The following is a 12231-nucleotide window of genomic DNA, read 5'->3' as shown; positions in this document are numbered from 1 at the left end:
TCACACAAACTTTGACATGTCAGTGAGCAGCGAAGGATGAACTAAGTTTTGCATTTGACGAGAATTAGGTCAACATTTCCTCACTTGTCCCTTACAATAAGGCTTTATGGAACTTTTTGCATTATTTCTATGGGGAAACTAGTTAATTCGAGGTGGCGCGGTCATGGCCACACTTTGAACAGAAGCGATGGAAACAGGGTCAGATGGAAATGGAGAAAAGATAATTTTTTTTGCATACTTTTTCTATTTCTTATCTATTTGTCTGGGGAGGTGTACGTGCAGCTACGCCTTACAGCTCAGCGCGGAGCAGCAGCAGGTGAGAAAAGGGGTGATGGGTGGGGAGGGGGGGTGTTGAGCAGGAAGACGCAGGTGAATTTTAAGTCTCTCCTCAAAGCATGTTGTCCAAAAAGTCGTAATTACGTTAAAAACAGGGGCGTCACTAGGTTCTGAGGACAAAGGGGGCTTTGCCCCCTGGAGATTCACAGGAATGAATGAATGTAGTAGACATTCAAAAATGCCCAAAATTCCCAAAAACAAATAACGAACAAGAACCGGGATATAACTTTCCCACTTTTGGACAGATTTAGTAGAGATACTCAATTGTTTTAGGCCACCATTAAATGTACACAAGTACACACAATCTACACTGCAAAACCGCTGCTCAAGCTCTGCAACCATTCTGTCCAGTGGACAATGATCAATTATATAATAATTATTATTATAATATTAATTAGCCTATTATTATTAGTACTAGTAATAGTAGGCTAGTATTAGCCTGCTTATTGGCTTGCTTATTGGCTTGCCTGCTTTTGCCCTATTATACAAAATTTGTCAGAGACTTTTTTTTTTAATAAAAAAAAAAAAAAATTTTAAAATCAAAAAAAATATCAAATTATTTAAGGGGGCTTGCAAACATTTTATATGCTTATTTTAAATAGGCCTAATGACGCCACTGGTTAAAAATGTACAATATTTTTCACATTCAGAGAGATGGTGAGACTTCAAAATTCACATCATCGTGAGCAGAAAAAGGGGCGGTGCTAAGCAAAAGATGGCGGTGGGATGGAGGTGCTCACTTGGTTGTCTGCCGTGAGGCGGGGCATGGAGAGGGTCCGCCCATGCCCATCCACTGTGTGATAGGGCTCGGTGTCTGAGTACCCGTCCCGCCCCATCTCCCTCATCTCTACCTTCTGGAAAAAGACAACGAGAGGAGGCGTGACCATGGAGGGAGAACATGAAGGGGGGGGGGTTGCTAGTGAGAGGTTGAGGTGCTTTGTTGACGTGATTTCTTGAGAAAAAAAAAAGTTCAGTGTTTGGTAAATGACGACAGTTGTTTTGATTTACACAAACAGGCGTTGTGCAAATAAACTGTGTCATTAAAAGTGCGATTTGTAAGAATACGAGCAAAGCTAGCGCCATCAAAATGAGCCCCCCCGCCCCCAAAAATGGACTAAACCGCGGCTTTTCTTACCAGTGGGTCGCCTCGCTTTCACTACTCACTGCTGCCCTCTGTGGTGCAATGACATACTCCTCAACAGCGCTAGCGTGTTCGGAGTCTTACAGCTTTTATCATCAAGAAATCACTCCGCCCTCCAAATAAAAGGTTAAGGTTGTGAAATGGTGACAATTGTGTGTTTGCGTTTTAGGCATAAAACAGCAAGCACAAACAAGCTTCCATGTTAACCGATTTGAAATATTTTCATTTTCTCGGGTTTGCTTCCAAACTCATATTTAGCAACATACACTGGTCTTAGGACGTTCTGACATTGCAACGCAAACCATCAGAGCTACCCCTGCCGACACGCCCCCATTTTGAGCAAGGCAAATGTGCAAAGGTTGTGTGCATCTCTGTCGTGAGGCATAGCGCACCAAGTCAGCCCAAGGAAAAAAAAAAACAGATGAGTGATCTGAAACTGGTGGTGTAATGGTACAGCTGCACCCCCAAATAATATACTCCATGCGGCCTCAATCTGGCCAAGGACAGCCCTGCAAAGCTCAACCAACTCAAAGCATTTATAAATGACCTGTATGCTATTGCTCAAAGGTTTTAGAACTGCCTAATTTTCAAGTTATTTCTTAAAATTCAAGTTGTTCAAGTCCAATGAATAGCTTGAAAACTGGAAAGCTAGAAAGGTTTCTGTGCGGGTTATTGTGTGTAGCTGCTTTATAGGAGTCCACAACTCAATACAAAGGGCCCAAAATGAGCATAATAGGTACCCTTTAAAGGAAAATGCAAGGTTCCCAAAAAATGAAAAATAATGTGTATCTCAGATCCAAAAAGGCCTGTTTCAGGGACCCCAAAATGGGTCAACAACAACAACAATAATAATAATAATAATAATAATAATAATAAAATCAATTTATAATGCACTTTCCATTTCACAAAGTGATTCAAAGGAAAAAATAATAAAAAAGAAAACTCTAGAAAAAAATAATAGTAATAATAATAATAATAATAAAAATAAAATCAATTTATAATGCACTTTCCATTTCACAAAGTGCTTCACAGAAAAAATGAATAAAAAAGAAAACTCAAGAGAAAAAACCCACAAAAAACACAACTATTAAAAACATGGGGGCAAATAAACCCATCATCAAAGAAAAATGTAACGTTGTTCTACAGAAATGTAGGTTTTGTGCAACTAATTCCTGCAAGTGTTCCAAGTTCTGGAGTACTCACTACCTCCTCTGTCTGCAGAAAAAAACATGTATATGACAAATACTGCATTTCTCTGAAGTGGACAACATCAAACACGGCATTGTGACTACCCTCCATCTTTACTCTACTGCCACGCTGAAGAACTCACATGAAACGTTTGGGAATGCCACTGCAGGAAACCAAACTGTGCACAAGCGTCAACGCTCGACAATAAATAACAAATGTCAATTTCCTTAGACGTGAACACCGGCGACAAACTGGAAATGCCAATAAATCAACTGAAGGGACAAGAAATGAAACCAGAACAATCATCTTCAAAAGTCCAAATAAAAAGTCCAAATACAGTAAAGTCTCGTTATATCGATATTGTCGGGAGTTGGAAAAAATATCTATATAACCGGACTGTCGATATATCCGATCCTGCGCCGAACTGCATTAAAAGTGGGCAATAATGCACATTGTTCTATACTATAGAACAATGTCGAGCAGCTTAAATCAATCTTTGCTTAAGGATTTCAATACCAAAAAAGAACACGGCGAACGGCTGCTTCCAGTCAACTTTATTTTTCACACTTTCACCACCAGAGCACAGCACACACACCGATTCCCGCACTTCCTGGTTCACAGGTCATGCTCAACCCGCCCCACATAGCTGGCCAAACACATGCCTGCAACAGAAGAACCAACTGACATAGCATACTGCGCTCTGGTGGTGGAAGTGTGAAAAATAAAGTTGACTGGAAGCAGCCGTTCGCCGTGTTCTTTTTTGGTATTGAAATCCTTAAGCAAAGATTGATTTAAGCTGCTTTTGTATCGATATAAGCAGACCAAATTGGCTGGCGGGAGATGAAAAGGGCATCGTAGTAACCGGATTATCATAATAACCGGGTATCGTACTAACGGAACTAATTATATCATAAAAGACTAGAAATTTGCCGGGAAATGAAAATAGTATCGTAATAAGCAGTAATTCGTTATAACCGATATCGATATAACGAGACTTTACTGTACATAATGTCAGGAGTATTTTTTCCCCCTTAGCATTCACACAATAACCATATGGTTCTTCCACAAGGTTCCACTTCCACCTCCATGAAAATCAAGTAGAAGCAGTAGATTCCTACCATTTGGACAATTGCCATTACAGCCAAGCAAAATAACGCTGGTCATACCTGCGGGTTGTGCCGGTTGTCATGGAGATCATCAGGGTAAGGTCTGTCCGGACTCCAGTTACCCGTCTTCTGGAACATCTCCTGGGCTTTGGTGGTCATCCACGAAGGGCTCTCGGTCATGCCACCTTCAGAAGGTCTGGTAAACACATACCCACACACTCAAATAAAGGCGGTATATTGTGTATCACATAACCAATCAGCAAGTCCATCCCTACTTACATGCTGTTGATGTTGTCTGGCTGGGTGCCGGGGAGGCCGTTGAGGCCCTGCCCCCCCTGGCCATCGGTCCCCCCTCCCTCAGAGGGCGGCTCCATGCGCTTAAACATTGACGGTGTTTGGTTCTGTGTGAGATACACGACATGGCCTACGGGCTGGCATCAGGCACACTCGAGGGTGGGTGGGGGGGTGCAGACAAAACAGACACAAACACAGGATGCGGTCGCAGCATGCAGCCACACGGGGGCGCCATCAACAGGCACGTGGCTGCCGGCGGCCGAGATGGTGAAGTTGCCCCACGAGAACCCACGGTACTTTACTCACAACGATTTGACGTCAGAGGGGAACTTGGTGAGGTACCATCTTGTGTCATGGACCAGATCACCAGACAGCAAATACAGTATTTCACAAGAGGAAGAACGGTTCTCACATTTCAGCAAGGACTTAGTTATCTTGTGAAGGGATGACACTATAGAACATGGCCGCCCAAACTTTGCCCACTGAGGGCTGCCTACTGAAAATCAAAGAATGCAGGGGCCACACTTTGATGTTTTATGCAGTAGCATTTCTAGCTATGGGGGCAATTTTCCAGGGCGGCATTCTCCAGGGAGCGGCGCGGAGGGGGAAAGAAATATATATCTATTTACTAATACTCATTCATTCATTCATTCATTTTCTACCGCTTATCCTCACGAGGGTCGCAGAGGTGCTGGAGCCTATCCCAGCTGTCTTTGGACGAGTTATGCTTGAAATGTATGTTTTCATAAAAAACTGTTTTAGTGTGGAACTGATATTTTCCTGAAACGTTCCTACATTCATGTTCATTCATTCATTTTCTACCGCTTATCCTCACGAGGGTCGCAGAGGTGCTGGAGCCTATCCCAGCTGTCTTTGGACGTGTTATGCTTGAAATGTATGTTTTCATAAAAAACTGTTTTAGTGTGGAACTGATATTTTCCTGAAACATTCCTACATTCATGTTCATTCATTCATTTTCTACCGCTTATCCTCACGAGGGTCGCAGGGGTGCTGAAGCCTATCCCAGCTGTCTTCGGGCAAGTTATGCTTGAAATGTATGTTTTCATAAAAAACTGTTTTAGTGTGGAACTGATATTTTCCTGAAACGTTCCTACATTCATGTTCATTCATTCATTTTCTACTGCTTTTTCCTCACGAGGGTCGTGGGGGTATGCTGGAGCCTATCCCAGCTGTCTTCATGCGAGAGGCGGGGTACACCCTGGACTGGTGGCCAGCCAATCACAGGGCACATACAGACAAGCAACCATTCACACTCACATTCATACCTATGGACAATTTGGAGTCGCTAATTAACCTAGCATGTTTTTGGAATGTGGGAGGAAACCGGAGTACCCGGAGAAAACCCACGCATGCACGGGGAGAACATGCAAACTCCACACAGAGATGGCCGAGGGTGGAAGTGAACCCTGGTCTCCGAGCTATGAGGTCCGCTAACCACTCTACCGCCGCGCCGCCGCTCTAAATTATTAACACTGAAAATTATATTGCTGAAATTCATTTATTGCAGCGACTATGTTCGAGTATAAAACTTTGAAAGAAACATTGATTTACTGCAAGACTTCATAACGTCACAGTTTGGCTGGCTGTGTGTTGACTCGTTCAGTGGATAGTACATTGCTATTGGACCGCTCTGTGATACAGTTGTCCCTTGGCGAGATATAATAAAATATTTGCTAAAATGTGAGGACCGTACTCACGTTTGTGACATACTGTGAAGAGGCATTTCCGGATTGACTTAAAGTTTGCCTGCTACTGCCTGCAATGACTACAACGAGCTGAAAGCCGCATGCTAAACATCACCAATCAAAGAACAAGAACACCCCAACCACTCATTTTTATCAAAACACTATTAATGACACCAATTTGGCTGCTGCAGGCTGTTTTAAGTCGTTCCCTGTTCCCAGGAGGGAAATGGCTCAGGATCTTTATGAAACAGAATCACAACTTCACGTCAGTGGCCTATGTATCAACCGACCGGTCCTGGGATAGATTATCTGATCACATCAGGATCCACTGGTCACAGTGAGAACCACTCGACACCCAAACAAACAACAAACATCAGTCACACTGACTGACGGATGACACAATGATCTGCTGAGCCAAAGTAGAGCTGGACTGACCAAATAAGGAGATCCCACCACTTCCTGGAGGAATAAAGGCAGACGTTAGAGTGACAACACAGATAGCGGACGGGTCGAGAGGAGACAGACCAGAAGATAAAGGACAAATGACTGAAATGAGCTCAAACATGGAAGGACGGACAGGTTGACTAAACCTCTGATTCCACCAAGCAGTATGCCATAAGAGTTATACATGAAAATTAACCGACGGAACCAAGTGGGTTCCAGCTTTTCTTCTCAATCTGTGGAGATGTGGCCACAACACTCGTTTGAAAGAAAGTGTCTCAAAGGTTGGGCAGGTGGGCAAAAAAAAAAATCACAGGTTGGTGCTATGCAGCGCTTCTCAGTTATAGTCTGTCATGCCCCCCCCCCCCAAGGGACAGGAATTATGACTATAGGTTTTGTTTGTTTCTCGTAATATTACGATTGGAAAAAAAGAACGAACGTTTTTAGTCATAATACGATGACATTATTGTCGTAAAAATTATGACTTTTTCTCGTTAGGTTACAACTTTTTCTCTCAATATTTTGACTTTATCATTGTAAAATTACTGCTGATTGTTCAAATGTTACTGTTTAAAAAAACAAATTCTATTTTTACAACACGCTGTATGCCACACTTTGGACAGCCTTCGACAGCCCTTGGACAGTCCTTGGACAGCCCTAGGACAGCCCATGGACACACCTTGGTCAGCCCGTGGACAGCCCTTGGAGAGCCCTTGGTCAGCCATTGGTCAGCCTTGGACAGCCATCGGTCAGCCTTGGACAGCCCTTGGCCAGCCCTTGGCCAGCCCTTGGACAGCCCTTGGTCAGCCCTTGGTCAGCCCGTGGGCAGCCCTTGGACAGCCCGTGGACAGCCCTTGGTCAGCCTTGGCCAGCCTTGGCCAGCCTTGGCCAGCCCTTGGACAGCCTTGGACCGCCTTGGACAGCCCTTGGACAGCCCTTGCCTCGATGCTCAAACATAAGACAGGTCAGGATTTGGCAATTTTACAGCTGAAGTGTAGCGCTTGGTGGAAAGGAGGTTCAAGAAAAAATACTGTGCGAGCGTCCATTCAGTCCAACGGGATGCTTGCATTCAGGAGCATACCAACATAAAGTACAGTATTGACTGCCCCATTAACATCAACTAAATGCATCTCTTTACTCTGTAGGCCAGAAATCCCCATGGCAGGATTTTGGCATCACACGGTGCAAAATGTGAAAATGACTGAAATCAAGGCGATACATCTCGTGCCGTGCTTCCTCTCCTTCGGCACAACCGGTCTACAGTTGGGTCCGGTACGGTTCCATGCACACGAACATGCAAGTACGCAACCTAGCCGAGTCATGGAGTGACGGTAATGGGATCGCTCCTTGCAGTGGAAATGGGTGGAAATCACAAAAAATACTCAAAATAAGAAGCCTGGCTTGAATAATCAATGTGAATGCAGGCCAGCGGGGGCCAGGGAGGTGAGGGTTGGGGGTGACGGGAGGAGGGTATAATCGCAGGTGAGGACATTATCATACACTATAACAGAGCATATTTGTGATTCCATTTAAAAAAAAGGTAATTTCCAATAAGCCTTGGGAACAAAAAAAGTGCGTAAGGCTAGCAAACTCGGCAACAAACAGGATGCAGATTTAAGGTAGCATGCCAGTAAAGGTTTAGAGACATGGTGACAGGGAGAGAATCTGGGTAGGACTCCTTAAAAGTATACCAACATGTAGAACACAAACTTATACGAATATACGATGTGTCCCGCCAAATGGGACGCCCGATGAGGACTTATTATCGTCAGGGTCCAGTCTACCTGTTCCTCTCGCATGGCCTGCAGCTTTTTGGTCTTGCTCTGTCGGTAGTATTCCATGATCATCATGGCGGCGTAGATTTTGCCCACCGTCAAGTCTGTGGCTGCTGAGAAAATGACAAGTTACCCTGGAAGATTAGACCCGAGTGAGATGGGACCCTGAGCCGTGGGGGGGTATGGGAGTGGGGGACAAGACATCAAAATCACCAGTTCACAAGAATGTTGCCACCAGTGGGTGAGGGACAAAAAAATAACCTTAAACTGTATTATGGAAAGCAGGAAGTGAACAAATGTAACAGTTACTGATTGTAAAAGTACCAGATGGAGGGGTAGGATTTAATAAGCTTTGCTTCTTCCTACTCCTTTTGGACATGTGGAACTGTGAACTGATTATGTGATGCATTCAATTGTAATCTGATGCATGTTCAAATGAAATAAAACCATTACCATTACCTCTTCTTTGTGTTTTGGTGAAGTAAATTGGATCATATGTAGTAAAAACATGATTTCAGTGTCACATTTAGTATTATATAAGTTCAAAAGTGAAACAGAAGTCCGCTCACTCTCTGGTACGCAACACACATATACATCTTGACAACACTGTACCATTACAGACACAATAAAGCCATTGGTCTTTTCACAGGCAGATGCCGTTGCAACTACAAATAGTCTCTAACTATTTTGCAAAAATATCGTATATAGCATATCATGCGTCAAGTGCATTTCAAGTTGAGCGGTAAGGCTGAGGGTGACGTCGCCACTTCACTTTCAAACACAATGAACACCCCAGGTCACGTCGTCCCCGGGAAAAACAGGAGCTCAGTTTTTTTCCGAAAACTTGGGACATGTATCCCCAGAGTTTGGATGATGACACAGAAACATAAATATCAGAAAAAAAACATTGAGCTTTGTTTGGGTGGCATGTTTTGCTTGAAAGCGGGATGACGACACAACCTGCAGCACTGAAGCTGAAAGTATCAAAGTACGGGATTGGACTTGATCAGAACATTACAGGCATTGAAACTAGGAAATGATAACTTCCATGCACTCAGGCAGCCGAGTGGAAAACATGCATGGTTCTGGTATATCCTGCTCGTTCCGATTCATCCTTTGTCATTTTCGAGATCGACTCTCTAGTTTATTGCTGTAGTGAAAAGACTTCTATAGAGGATCTTCTATAGTGGGCACCCCCTGATAGCAGGATGTGGCAGTGTGTGTGTGTGAGCATGTACTTTGCATGGGTGATGCAATGTGTGCGGCGGTATCGCAGTTATATTTAATCAATGAAAATCTCAATGCTAATGGGTTTCATTGAACACAACCCAAATTTTCCAGAAACTAGACCAGGAAGTCTACATATTGATCAATGTTGACAGTGTACGTGTAGGTCATTCCACTAGTACAGTGGTTTATTTGCTCAAACTTACACCTCATTCCGAAAGAATAGTGCCAATCCGAATGAATATATAATCGGATTAACAGGGGTGGAATATTCCTTTCCCCAATCCGATTGAGGTACTATCTTGTAGCCGCTCAAACGGAAAGTTGTCAGGGTGCGTTTTTCTTCTTCTGTTGTTTATTGGCGGTTGGCAAGCAGCTTTTGTGTGCATTAGCGCCATCTGTGGAACACAATCTAAACCCTTCTATACGCCATTCATAAGTCCATAAGTCAAAAGAAAATATATATCTATATAAAATATGTACCGAGTTAATTATAAAATATTAGCAAGATTGAATTTGATCCTTTCCTGGTTAAATTTATCATATCGCATGCTCAGATATGACGTAACACGCAGCTCCAGACGTTCTTCAGTTTTAAAAATGGAGGCCAGCAATCGGCACTGGACTGCTATGGAAGGTTTGTTTTTGATCCAAACTAAATTTCAAAATTGGACAAACAAAAAACTGGCTATACGGAGTTATTCCAACAAAGAACAACTCGGGGAAGTTTTACTATAAATGCCCCATTGACTATACTGGTTGATTATAGCGACGCATGTAGAAAAGAGATTGGAATATTCCTTTCCATGTATACCATTGTTTCCGGAAAAGTCATTCGGAAAGAGAAAAACTCCTCATGTAAACATGGCTACTGTCGAGTGTCCGTGGTTTAAAGACTGGCAGAGCAATGTGATATCGGTCCGTGTGGCAACACCTAGCTCGTTCCTCCTATGGACTTAGTGATGTTTTCCAATGTAAATTAAAAAACACTGCACTAGTGGACTAGTGTGTATTTAATATTATTCATGTAAGTGTGCTGCCGTAGCCTGATCAGGGGATGCAAAGCAGTGAATGACACTGGCTGGTAGAAGCTGTCCTCTTGGTGAGTTGGTGATCGGACATACCGTTGTGCAAAAACACACGCCGTGGTTCTCCTGCAACTTACCCTTGTGAGGCGTGACCAGCAGGTCCAGCGTCTTCTGCGACAAGTTGGGCCAGATGGCCATCATCTCCTTCCGCAGCTCGGCGTCCATTTGTTGCTTATCTGCACCACCTGGGCGGTTTCAGAGACCCCAGTTAAAGCATTCATGCACTTGGATGATTACGAGGTGTCACGGTTCACATGTTCGGTCCACTTGTGTACCGTTTCGGTTATGTTTCATGCTACACGTTTAATATGTCTAACATGCACTTATCATCCGGCAGTGAATGTTACATATACAAGACGGAAAACCAGCTTTGTTACATTTGTCCTATTCAGGCTGTTGCTAAGTGTTCAAAGTTTAACTCATTTTTAATTCATTCATTCATTTTCTACCGATTTTCCTCACAAGCGTTGCGGGAGTGCTGGAGCCTATCCCAGCTGTCTTTGGGCGAGAGGCGGGGTACACCCTGGACTGGTCGGCAGCCAATCAAAGGGCACATAGTATAGACAAACAACCATTCAAACTCACATTCATACCTATGGACAATTAAATCATGAAAATACGGCAAGATACAACAACTATTACATGTTATCATATAGTGTATGTGTTTATGTTTCACATAAGGATTGTGAATGGTGGGAAAAATTCCCCAAAAAGTGCAGTTCCCCTTCAACCTCCATTATGTCTCCCAAGCGTCAAGCAGACTTTTCTGGTAGCAATGTGTCAAAAAAAAAAATAAAAGTACCGTATTTTCTGGACTATTGCAATTCTGTACTGGTTCCTAAATGAGGTGAACTTTCTCATGCACTCCATATTATGATTAAATCATTGTAACTTTTTCAATTCTGAAGTAATCAGCAGTAGAACATAAGTATGTTTTAGCTGCACCTACGTGAAAAATGCGAAAAATACCGTATTTTCTGGACGATAAGTCGCTCCGGAGTATAAGTCGCACAAGGCCAAAAATGCATAATTGCATAATTAGGTAGAAAAAAACATACATAAGTCGCACTGGAGTATAAGTCGCATTTTTTGCAGGTAATTTATTTTACAAACTACTTGACCAAAACCGACATTACATCCTCCTGGAAGACAAGTTCTAATAATAATAATATAAGAATAGAGAACAGGCCGTATAGGTGTAAGATATGCTAACACAATGGTTATTCATTCATTCATTCATTTTCTACCACTTTTTCCTCACGAGGGTCGCGGGGGTGCTGGAGCCTATCCCAGCTGTCTTTGGGCGTGAGGCGGGGTACACCCTGGACTGGTGGCCAGCCAATCACAGGGCACATATAGACAAACAACCATTCACACTCACATTCATACCTATGGACAATTTGGAGTCGCTAATTAACCTAGCATGTTTTTGGAATGTGGGAGGAAACCGGAGTACCCGGAGAAAACCCACGCATGCACGGGGAGAACATGCAAAGTCCACACAGAGATGGCCGAGGGTGGTGAAAGACAAAATAAGAAGCCAAAAAGTTACCACTTCCACACAAAATAGGAGGAGAACTCATTCATTCATTCATTTTCTACCGCTTATCTTCACAAGGGTCGCAGGGGGTGCTGGAGCCTATCCCAGCAGTCTTCAGGCGAGAGGCGGGGTACACCCTGGATTGGTGGCCAGCCAATCACAGGGCACATATAGACAAACAACCATTCACACTCACATTCATACCTATGGACAATTTGGAGTCGCTAATTAACCTAGCATGTTTTTGGAATGTGGGAGGAAACCGGAGTACCCGGAGAAAACCCACGCATGCACGGGGAGAACATGAAAACTCCACACAGAGATGGCTGAGGGTGGAATTGAACCCTGGTCTACTAGCTCTGAGGTCTGCGCGCTAACCACTAGACCGC

The 12231-nt window shown here is 43.5% G+C and overlaps 1 protein-coding gene across 15 annotated transcripts in view; it reads right to left on the bottom strand.

The window, feature by feature from the left end:
- Positions 1 to 12231, bottom strand: part of cacna1ab (calcium channel, voltage-dependent, P/Q type, alpha 1A subunit, b) — an 89441-nt gene that overhangs the window by 6592 nt on the left and 70618 nt on the right. For 5 of the 15 annotated variants that reach the window (XM_078793535.1, XM_078793542.1, XM_078793536.1 and 2 more), the window contains 6 exons: positions 10380 to 10487; positions 7997 to 8100; positions 6207 to 6230; positions 4051 to 4172; positions 3832 to 3967; positions 1077 to 1190 (listed from right to left, as the gene is read on the bottom strand). In XM_078793535.1, the coding sequence (XP_078649661.1) occupies positions 1077 to 1190; positions 3832 to 3967; positions 4051 to 4172; positions 6207 to 6230; positions 7997 to 8100; positions 10380 to 10487 (608 nt within the window). The remainder of the gene's footprint in view (positions 1 to 1076; positions 1191 to 3831; positions 3968 to 4050; positions 4173 to 6206; positions 6231 to 7996; positions 8101 to 10379; positions 10488 to 12231) is intronic. The other 10 variants (XM_078793540.1, XM_078793541.1, XM_078793550.1 and 7 more) reach the window with 5 other exon arrangements.

The sequence above is a fragment of the Doryrhamphus excisus genome, linkage group LG9 (genome assembly GCF_037039965.1).
Source record: "Doryrhamphus excisus strain RoL-2023G ecotype Guam linkage group LG9, RoL_Dexc_Guam_v1.1, whole genome shotgun sequence".
Lineage (NCBI taxonomy): Eukaryota > Metazoa > Chordata > Actinopteri > Syngnathiformes > Syngnathidae > Doryrhamphus > Doryrhamphus excisus.
The sequence above is the reverse complement of the archived record's forward strand: the minus strand, read 5'-3'. Positions and strand labels throughout refer to the sequence as shown.